An 11,732-nucleotide genomic window follows, 5' to 3' on the forward strand; every position below is an offset into this window, starting at 1 on the left:
GCACATATACACCATGGAATACTATGCAGCCATAAAAAAGGGTGAGTTCGTGTCCTTTGTAGGGACATGGATGCAGCTGGAAACCATCATTCTCAGCAAACTATCGCAAGAACAGAAAACCAAATACTGTTCTCACTCATAGGTGGGAATTGAACAATGAGATCACTTGGACACAGGGTGGGGAACATCACACACTGGATCCTATTGTGGGGAGGGGGGAGGGGGGAGAGATAGCATTAGGAGATATACCTGATGTAAATGACGAGTTAATGGGTGCAGCACACCAACATGCCACATGTATACATATGTAACAAACCTGCACGTTGTGCACATGTACCCTAGAACTTAAAGTACAAAAAAAAAAGAAAAAAAGAGTTAACAGAAATGGAACCTGATTTCCTTTGGGAATCTTATAATAATGAATACTTTAAAAATATAGAAAGTAATTCCTACTCACTAGAAGAAATGTTTTACGTATCAATTGGGTTTTCTCAAAGGGTAGAAAAGTAGTACAATGAAGTAAAATATATATATATATATGTATCTAAACATACCTTCACATAGAAAAGACACAGTAAAATATGGTATAAAACAGGGGCCCCTCACCCCCAGGCCACAGACCAGTAGCAGTCCAGGCTCCATAGCAGGAGCTGCATAAGCAGCTTTATCTGTATTTACAGCTGCTCCCCATCGCTTACATTACCATCTGAGCTCCACCTCCTGTCAGATCAGCGCTGGTGTTAGATTCTCACAGGAGCGCGAACCCTATTGTGAACTGCGTGTGTAGTTGTGCACTTCTCTTTCTTTTTTTTCTTTTCTTTTTTTGTTTTTTTGAGACTGAGTCTAGCTCTGTTGCCCAGGCTGGAGTGCAGTGGTGCGATGAGATATTGGCTAACTGCCACCTCCACCTCCCAGATTCAAGCGATTCTCCTGCCTCAGCCTCCCAAGTAGCTGGGATTACAGGTGCCTGCCACCACACCCAGCTAATTTTTGTATTGTTAGTAGAGATGGGGTTTCACTGTGTTGGCCAGGCTGGTCTCACACTCCTGACCTTGTGATCCACCCTCCTCAGCCTCCCACAGTGCTGGGATTACAAGCACTAGCCACTGCGCCTGGTTGGTTGTGCGCTTCTTATGAGAATCTAACTATTGCCTGATGATCCGAGGTAGAACAGTTTTATCCTGAAACTGCCTCCCTCCCTGGTCTGTGGGAAAATGGTCTTCCACAAAACCAGGCTCTGGTGCCAAAAAGGTTTAGGACTGCTGGTAAAAAATAAAAAAAAATATGCACTTGTATAAGGCACTTACCATGAACGGAGCTTGCAAGGCTGGAAGTTGCTTTGGGTGAGTAAGTGAGTGAGTGGTGAGTGAATGTGAAGGCCTAGGACGTTACTCTACATTACTGTAGACTTTATAAACACTCAACACCTAGGCCACCCTAAATTTATTTAAAAAATTTTTTCTTCTATAATAAATTAATCTTAGCTTACTGTTACTTTTTACTTTCTAAGCTTTTTAAAAAAACGTTTTGACTCTTTTGTAATAACACTTAGCTTAAAACACACACACATTGGACAGCTGTATGAAAATATTTTCTTTATATCCTATTCTGTAAACTTTTTCCTGTTATTAAAATTTTTCATTTCTTATTTTTACTTTCTAAACACTTTTGTTAAAAACTAAGCCACAAACACACACATTAGCCTAGGCCTGCACAGGGTAAGGCTCGTCAAAATCACTGTCTTCCACCTCCATGCCTTCAGGGGCGATAACACGCATGAAGCTGTCATCTCCAATAATAGCAATGCCTTCTTCTGGAATTCCTCCTGAAGGGCCTGTCTGAGGCTGTTTTACAGTTAACCCTTTTTTTTTTTTTTGAGATGTAGTCTTGCTCTGTCGCCCAGGCTGGAGTGCAATGGCGCAATCTCGGCTCACTGCAACCTCTGCCTCCTGGGTTCAAGCAATTCTTCCGCCTCAGCCTCCCAAGTAGCTGGGATTACAGGCACCCGCAACCACACCCAGCTAATTTTTTTGTATTTTTAGTAGAGATGGGGTTTCACCATGTTGACCAGATTGGTTTTCAACTCCTGGCCTCAAGTGATTCGCCCACCTCGGCCTCCCAAAGTGCTAGGATTACAGGCATGAGCCACCGTGCCCAGCTACAGTTAACTTTTGAAATATAAGTTGAAGGAGCACACTCTCAAATAACAATAAAAAATATAGTAAATACATAAACCCAGTAACATAGTCATTTATTATCAAGTATTATGTACTGTACATAATTTATGTGCTACACTTTATACATTTAGCAGCTCAGTAGGTGGTGTGTGTTTGTTTGTTTGTTTGTTTGTTTTGCAATGGCGTCCTGCTGCGTCACCAGACTGGAGTGCAATGGCGAGATCTTGGCTCACTGCGACCTCCACCTCCCGGGTTCCAGCGATTCTCCCACCTCAGCCTCCTGAGTAGCTGGGATTACAGGCATGCAACACCATGCTTGGCTAAGTTTTTGTATTTTTTAGTAGAGACAGGGTTTCACCCTGTTGGCCACGCTGGTCTTAAACTCCTGAACTCAAGTGATCCACCCGCCTCGGTCTCCCAAAGTGCTGGGATTACAGGCGTGAGCCACTGCGCCCGGCCTCAGTAGGTTTCTTTACACCAGTATCACCACAAACACATAAGCAATGTGTGGCACGACCACATTATGATGTCACTAGGTGACAGGAATTTTTCAGCTCCATTATAATCTTCTGGGCCACTGTCATATGCCTGGTTTGTCACTGACCGAATTATCGTTAGGTGGTGCACAACTGTACCTTCTTTTGTTGTTTTAAAATATGAGTGGCTTCTTCTTCCCACTCAAATAATCCTAGTGGACTGTCTTTGTTTTCCCCCTTGGCTGAGCTATTTCAGTGATGATTTCTCACTGACTCATTTACTTCCCTTTCCGTGATCTCAAAAGTTTTCTTTCTTCTACTCCCTCCATTTTAATTTAGGGAAACATATATAATTTTTCGATTGTTTAATTTAAAAACCTGAATTCTTAATCTCGCCTCATTTTATTTACATTTCAGTGGCATATGTGAAACAAAAACATTTTTCCCTTTAGGGCCTATTTATTAAATTTTTTAAAAACCTCAGAGAAAAAGATTTGGCCACATTTTTGTCTCTTTTTATGGCTACAAATATAACATCGGGAATATATATCAGAATTGATGTGCTTCTGAGTTGCATTTTTCACAGTTGGCCGCAGAGCTTTTTGCTCAGATATCTCGAGTTGCATTGGAACTGGGTTTTCTGTATAATTTTTTTCTCTACTTAACTGTAGAAGGAAACACATGTCCAAACTGAGGATAGCCCCACTTTAAGTTTCAACATGGTTTGGGTTTTGCAGCATCCAAGATTTTCCTAACTACACACCTCTTTTTTTTTCTTTTCTTTTCTTTTTTCGTCTTAAAACACGCTCTTTTGGCTGGTTCAATAAGCCGTTCCTGCCAACCAGTTGCTTTTATGGTAATCGACAGCGTAGCTGATTTTTGGAACCTTGGAATCTAAAGAGGCATTTTAGCTCAGACTTTGGAGAGGCTGAGCCAAGCTACTTGCAGAGTAAGAGACACAGCCGAGCCAAATGTGGGGCAGTCAGACCCTGAGTCTGTGCATGCTAATGAACTGCTCTCAAGAGTCTACATACCAGGAGCTAGCTCCAACTTGCGTTTTCCCTCTTTCAGCAACATGCACGATCCTTCCCTCTCCTGTCTGATTGTTTCTGGAGCTACTAGGTGCCACTTCTCAAGTGGAGCCGGTGAGACCACCTGTCAGCAGTGGACAGATGTGTCAGGACCCCCATGACCACCAGGGGTGGGGTACACAGACCCACTGCACCTCAAATACTGACCATGAGCTGAAAAGACACAAGACACAGCACACTTGAGCCAGAGAAGAGCTGATAAGTTTTTACTTCAAAGGGAAAGAGCATAAGAAAAAAAAAATTACAACATTAATACAGCCAGTTAGTATAATGAGAAGATTGTAAATGTTCTGAATTCCCCTCAAATGATATCAGTTCGCTAAAAACTGCGACATTTCTCCAGATTTCATCTTAGCACAACAAGTAGGAAAAAAAAAAAAATCTCCCCAGTCTCCCAGATCTTTCGAGTCCTTGCTTTCCTAAAAAAAAAAGCACAAATGTTTCAGAGTCAAAGGGCTCTGTTTGCTATCTTCCTTTTGCCGGTTTGGCTTTTCTGGGAACCAGCACACATTACTCCACAGGAGGTGGCTCTTGGACTACAAAATACCCAAGTGACACTGGGCAGCCCACCAGTAACAGCCTCAGGAAAAGCGTGCCCTTCTAACATCAATTCATTTTTTGAACTAAAAGCACTTTGGGCACAGAGACTGCCCACCCCCGGCACTTCCCAAGTGGTGGTAAGCAGCTTTTCCTGGTGGATTTCAGTCTTTGAGATTGAGTTTTGTTGTATGCAGTTTTCACACTGACTACTGATAGAGAAGTAACATGTGTCTATTCTCCATTACTTTTTTTTAAATAGAAATTCTTTTTTATTGTATTATTCTTTATGTTCTAGGGTACATGTGCACAACGTGCAGGTTTGTTACATAGGTATACATGTGCCATGTTGGTTTGCTACACTCATCAACTTGTCATTGACATTAGGCATTTCTCTTAATGCTTTCCCTCCCCCAGCTCCCCACCTCCCAAAAGGCCCCAGTGTGTGATGTAAAACAATTTTCTTCTATTACTGGAAAGGAACCCAATCTATACCTAGTGACATTGAATGTGCCCATCTGCCTGAAAAATAAAATACAGAATTCAGTGTATTGAATCCTGTATAGTACATTGTTGAGATTTGTAAAACCTAATTAAGAATACCTGCATGGGGATTTGAGTCTACGTTTTTGCACTTCAAAGGTATTTTCATAGGCACCAAAGTGTCAAACACATACACCCAAAGAGTAAGCAGAATTTTATAATTTCACAGTTGGCTGTAGTAAACATGTTTCTCAGTGGAACAAGTCCAAGGAGTCAGCCACAGGGAGTGCTAGCCACAGCCAGGCGCTCACGATGCTGCAAGACATGCAAGTCAACTCCTCATCCTAAATAGAGGCTGTCCGTGGACCTGAGCCATGAATTACATCTTCTCCTTCCACGTGCAGGCTCCATACATTGATGGCATTGATGCATTGACAGGTTCTGTAACCCATAACGTATTTGATAGGCACAGGCTTTCTTCTTGTGTGTGCAGTAACCACTCTGAGGTTGACAGTTCAGATAGGGAACCGGGTTCTGGTCTCCTTCGCCTATGTGAGATGGCTTCATCTGGGAGCCAGAGCGTCAGTTACATAGTCTTCTCTAAATTATGTTTTGTTATTTCCCTAACGTTATTTAAGCCTCATGGAACTTACTCTGCTTTTGCCAAGTCTTTCCATTGAATAAATATCTCCATAACCTATTGCTTCACTTTGGCAACAGAATTGTTGCAATTTGTGGGCAAAATGGAGCAAAGGCCTAACTCATTTTTTTTTTTTCCTCTGTGAAATGTGCAATTTGCTGGCTTTCCTTCTCCCAGACGAAAGCCTTGACTTGTTCTCTGTTCTGGTAGCACCTTGTCTCTGTCCTCACTGAGTGAAGATTTACAGATAGGAGAATAGAACTCGATAAAAAATGACTTCACAGATACCGTGGAGGCTTGTTATCCATACACAAAGTCAGTAATCATAAATAAATTAGGCCACGAAGTGCTCAGAATTGTGCCTGGCACGTAGTAAATGATCTGTAAATCAGTAGTATCAGAGTTCTGTAAATTACAAATGATCATTCTTTTCCTGCATTTACATGAGTTACTTTATAATTGCAAAACTATGGAAAGTAGCAGAGGTATAGCTAAGCATCCAGGCTGACCCTGTAAGAGCCAGAAGCTGGCAGAGCTGCAGAAGGTAACGATCTAACTGTTCACAGATCCAATTATTTCCCCCAAAGGATCCCTCAAACCTTATAAAATGCCGCCTGAGTAGTCAGTGAAAGGAGACCAAGGGAACTAACACTCGTCATTCCATTCTGGGCCAGACACACATGATCTCATGTGTTCTTCACAACCACCTTGCCATTTGTTCACTAAATGCTTTTGTTTTGTTTGTTCGCCTTGTTTATTTAAGTTCCTTAGGTGAAGGGTTGTGAAAAGAGCTCAGAGTGACCCATGATTGTCTCGTGGTCTACACCTTAAGGCTGAACTCAGGATATGTCAGCAGGCTTTCCCCATTCTTTTCCTTCAGACAGGGTATTGAAGCTTGGCTGCCTCATGGTCATGTCATTTGTTTTCTCTTGACCACCTCTTCCCTAGGAAATTTTGCCCTGCTTAGACTATATGACGATCGTGTTGACGTTATTCTTCTCAAACCTCTTCTAGTTCTGTGACTCTCTTAGAGCTCAGAATTGGAAATTAGGATGCATTTCCTAACTATCCTTAAGCGGTGTAGAGAAAAAGAAATTGTGAGAAATATTGGGTTGGCGGGGATGGGAGGTGGGGTAAAAGGAAGGGAGAGGACTAAGGGCAGGAAAAGACAGTTTTGTAAAGGCCATAGAACTAGCAGAGGGCCTTGCATCTTCCAAGTTTCCTGTGTGGAGCACAGTGCCACGTGCAGTAGCTCCCTGGTAATATTGATTATTGTTGTGGATGATGATGGTGATGAAGAGGGGCTCACCCACTGTCTGGTTTTGGAGTCTCAACCCTACTCCTTTGCTAGGACGCCATGCCAGTAGCCTATCTACCACCCCCCTACATCTTTCCCTTCAGTAGGGAAATTTTTGTGTTACTCATACCAGATTCTTTTAGCCTAAGGAGCTCGAGAACCCATTTTTGTGGGTTCTTTATATTTATGTGGTGTTGAGAGACATTCGTGTTCGGAGTGAAGCAGCAAATCTAAACCAAAGATGTGAGTGTAGAAGCAAAAGCTAGCATCCTAACTTTCCTTTCCTGCAGCAGCAGGAGGAGGCGTTCTTTTGGAAATTGAGGGCTGGTGCCTGCTTCTTCTAATAAATATGCCAGGAAATCCTGTATTGCTATCGCCATTGGGTCTGTTACTCATTTGCTAACTAGCAGAGGGAACTATTTGCCCATCCTTTGTCTGAAATAAATGTGTGATAACTGGCCAGGCACGGTGGCTCACACCTGTAATCCCAGCACTGTGGGAGGTCGAGGCAGGCAGATCAGGAGGTCAGGAGTTCAAGATCAGCCTGACTAACATGGTGAAACCCTGTTTCTACTAAAAATACAAAAATTAGCCAGGCATGGTGGCAGGTGCCTGTAATCCCAGCTACTCAGGAGCCTGAGGCAGGAGAATTGCTGGAACCCGGGAGGTGAAAGTTGCAGTGAGCCGAGATCACACCATTACACTCCAGCCTGGGCAACACAGCAAGCCGCCTTCTCAAAAAAAAAAGAGAAAAAAGAAAATTTGATAACCATGAAATTATAGAATCATTGAGCCAGAAGCACCCCCAAGTTTGTCTAGAACCCCCAGTTTTTTATTTTAATTTTCTTAGAGACAGGGTCTTGCTTTATTGCCCAGGCTGGAGTGCAGTGGCACAATCCCTGCTTACTGCAGCTTCAACCCCTGGGCTCAAGCCATCCTCCCACCTCAGCCCCCTGAGTAACTGGGAATACAGGTGAACACCCACCATACCCAGCTATTTTTATTTTTATTTTTAGTAGAGATGAGATCTCACGATGTAGCACAGGCTGGTCTCGAATTCCTAGGCTCAAGCAATCCCCCTGCCTTGGCCTCCCAAAGTACTGGGATTACAGATATGAGCCACTGTGCCCAGCCAAAACTCCCTGATTTGATAGTTAGAGAACTGAATCCCAGACATTGTGGGAGGTCATAATCTGCCCCCAAGTTACACTGCAGGTGGATAGTAGGGGAAGGCCAGAACCTGGCCCCAGGCACAGTCAGCACTTTTTTCCTTATGCTGCTTGTCTCCTGATCCAAAAGGCCCCAATTTCTCAGAGTAAATAACTTCAGATTATTGTATAGCTATGAGAGCTCCCTTTTATTCTTTACTACCCACTGTCATCTTATTTCTGCCCCTTTGCAATTTTTTTCATCTTAATACAAACTGCTTTATCTTTATTAAAAGCTAACTAATTTTCAACTATATTTCCTGAAGAACTTTTACTTCTGGTCATTAGTGATGAAACTCCTGAGATGAGAAAAGAAAGGAAAAAAATAAAAATAACTGAATTTTTGCTTTTCTTTACAGACACTCTGGAAAACGGATCCAATAAGGGTGACAGGTGAGCAAAATGTTCCCATTGGCCGTGCCTGCTTTTCAGCGATGACATTTTCAATGCAAACTGCAGTGAGTTTGATCGTTTACTTTCTGTTTTGCTTAACTCCAGTGCAGCTAACAGAAAGGGACCGAGCAAAGATGACACGTATTGGAAGGAGATCAACGCAGCTATGGCCTTAACAAATCTTGCACAGGGAAAGGACAAACTGCAGGGAACTACCAGCTGCATCATCCAGAAGTCGTCCCATATAGCAGAAGTAAAGACTGTCAAAGTGCCGCTGGTGCAGCAGTTTTAAGAGCTTGTTGCTTTTCAGATCCAATGGATGTTCTTTCCAGTGTTTTCGTCAACCCTCATCCTAAGAGCCGAAGCAGGGATGAAAATGACTCTCTCCCAAACCTCTTCTTATTTTTAATTATCCCAAATATATCATTTAGTTGCTTCTGTAAAAGACATATAAATTATAAAAAACTCATTTTAATCAAAAATATTAACTTATTTTATGTTACTCAAACTATGCATAAAATGTCTGCATTACCATTACAGTAAGTGCCTTGCTTCCCAAAAATAAGCTCCAACGTGGGCATAGTTGAACAGCTATGCCTCAAAATGCCAACGCCATATGCTTATTAGCCTGTGTGCATCATTCCAGATGGACCTAATCATTCCAGGACTGAAACCAGAATCGCTGAAAGCCCTTGAAATGCATTCAATAATTCACAAGTTAAAACTTGGATATCTGTTCAGCCCAAATGAAATCTTCCTTTTAAAAAAAGTCTACAGTATTGAAAATTGTTCAATGTGCTTTTCAGAGTGACAGTGAGACTTTTATGCATGTATCTTGCCTGCATATCTGATATGTTACAAACTTCCAAAATTCAAGGTGCAGCGATCCACATAACGTTGTACATTTAAGAAGTGATTCCTTCAAGTTAATTTAAAATTTCAATGAATACATGGTGATCAGGAAAACTTTTTTTCAAGCACTGTTGGAAAGTACCACAAAGCCCTTTAGAATTAATCTGGATTTTTTTCTCAAGTTCTGCTGAAGTTTAAAAAAAAAAAAAAAACAACTTTATTATATAAATAACTCAAAATTTTCCTGTGTAAAACTAAACCTGTAGTTTTAAAACATAATCCTGTTTGCATTAGAGCTCACTGTCTTTTTGTGATGGAAACTGTGTTCATATGGTATAACTAAAAATCTTTTATTTGATTCGTTTCAAATTACAATTGCTGATGGACAATTTGTATTGCAGCGAGAACAAGAGAATGAAAGAAATGTATCTCTGTGCGGCTATACATACACATACATAAAATTGATTTTTAAATTTAAAACATATGGAAAACAAAACATTGAACAGTTTGAATTTTGCCAAGTTGGACATTAATGTAAAAGTGAAGTGAAATCGTGCATTGAAAGAAAACATTTTGTTTCTAAATTAGACTACCATTGAGTGAGAACAATCAATATCAAGAAAGAAGACTATCTTTCTCAACTAAACAATAATATTCTAATCAGCTTGGGAAGACCTGAAACTTGAATAAACAGTGGAAATGCCAAATATAACAGAGGGTATGTGCTACAGAGAAGTAAAAACGGTTTGACTCTTTTATGATGGGATTTTTTTTTCTGGGTATGTAATCTATTTTTTTTTTAAACTGGAAAGCATTTTTGTCAGTGTGAATGAGGGTCAATAGTGTAGCCAAGTGGTGACATTTTTCCTTATTTTGCAAAATGCTTTTAAAACCAAAGGCTGCTCTAGTTGATGGACAGTATCAGTCTTGATATAAATTGTAGGACACTTTTTCATGTAACATAGCATTTGGGGACTGGATTTATTTAGTGTAATGAAGATAATTTGATATAAAAATATTTTGTGTATATATATATTTTTACTTTGTTTTCTAAATTGCTGTTTGCAGTAACAGTAAGCGCAAAGCAAAATATATAAGTTATGACTGTATGATCAGATGAAGTATGAGTTCTTTTGGTTTGCATCCTTAAATAGTTAGAGATCTCTGATACAAACTTTGGAATCTTTACAAAACAATTTTGCCAAAATGTGAGCATGTCAATGAAAACTAAAGACAAATACTTCACTCTTTTTCATACTATTATAAGTTATTCTGGTATTAAATATGTTAATAAAAGTGTTTTTGTTTTGACATATTTCAGTTAGAGGAATGAATGCTGGTTGTATTTTATTTGAATGAGTCATGATTCATGTTTGCCGTCTTTTTAAAAAAATCAGCAAATTTCTTCTCTGTTATAAATTATAGATGACAAGGCAATATAGGACAACTATTCACATGATTTTTTTTAATACCAAAGGTTGGAAGATTTTATAATTAACACGTCAAGAAGACTTTATAATAAGCACATCCTTGGCAATATCTCCAATTGCAATGACTTTTTAATTTATTTTTTCTTTTGCTGCTTTAACATTTTCTGGATATTAAAATCCCCCCAGCCCTTTAAAAGAATCTTGAACAATGCTGAGCCGGCAGCTGAAAATCTAACTCATAATTTATGTTGTAGAGAAATAGAATTACCTCTATTCTTTGTTTTGCCATATGTAATCATTTTAATAAAATTAATAACTGCCAGGAGTTCTTGACAGATTTAAAATAAAAGTTAATTTCTAGACCTCAATGATCGTATGGATTTTGTTTTCCTTTGAGAGCTGAGCAGGTAGATGAAGCAGTAGAACAGACGGGCCCATTATATGCAGCAATTCTCCTTAGACTGTTAAGGGATATGATATGGGAGTGCTGCATTTGTATTAGGTTTGAATTTCATCACCTTAGGCCACCAATCCAGCTTTTAAAGACTGAGGAAAAGGGAGTGTGATGCTGACTATTAAAATACGTACCTTTAAAATGAGCATTGTCACATAATACCTTCTTTCCCTCACTAATACAATTAGCATTATTTGTGGCGTGCTCTGCACTGGAGAGAAAACCTTGGCTTTGAAGCTAGACAGAACTACCTTTGAATCTCAGCTTTGTCCCTTACTACTTAGTCATTCTTACCTAGTTTCTTCATCTGCAAAGTGGGAGTAAGGAGCTATACCTTCTAGAGTTTGCAATAAGATTGAGATAAAATACAATACATAAAGTGCCTACCACAGTGTCTGTCCGATAATAGGTGCTTGGTAGCTGGAACATATTATTATGTAGTTACAATTCCTCTCTCCAGGCTTTATGCACAAGAAAGTAGAAATATTTAAAATAAATGCAACATAAGAAATGGGTAGTTTAACGAACAGCTGTGGAGAGGGAGAGATGCCTGAAAAGAAAAGCTGCTGTGCAATGGTGAAAGTTGGTATCAGAGTTAGAAAGGCCTTCAAGGAAGATTAGTTTAGCATCGTCACTTTGAATTTCCAGGCAAAAAGCATAAAGCGTTGCAAAGTTAAGGCAGAACAGACATTCC

General features: G+C 40.1%; 1 protein-coding gene across 3 annotated transcripts in view; it reads left to right on the plus strand.

The window, feature by feature from the left end:
* Window positions 1-10,950, plus strand: part of MKX (mohawk homeobox) — a 75,211-nt gene extending 64,261 nt beyond the window's left edge. For 2 of the 3 annotated variants that reach the window (XM_011981224.1, XM_011981226.1), the window contains exons 6-7: window positions 8,269-8,302; window positions 8,408-10,950. In XM_011981224.1, the coding sequence (XP_011836614.1) occupies window positions 8,269-8,302; window positions 8,408-8,594 (221 nt within the window). In that variant the 3' untranslated portion in view covers window positions 8,595-10,950. The remainder of the gene's footprint in view (window positions 1-8,268; window positions 8,303-8,407) is intronic. The other variant, XM_011981227.1, reaches the window with a different exon arrangement.
* The last annotated feature ends 782 nt before the right edge of the window (window positions 10,951-11,732 follow it).

Source organism: Mandrillus leucophaeus, unplaced genomic scaffold (genome assembly GCF_000951045.1).
Source record: "Mandrillus leucophaeus isolate KB7577 unplaced genomic scaffold, Mleu.le_1.0 Scaffold2218, whole genome shotgun sequence".
Classification (NCBI taxonomy): Eukaryota; Metazoa; Chordata; class Mammalia; order Primates; family Cercopithecidae; genus Mandrillus; species Mandrillus leucophaeus.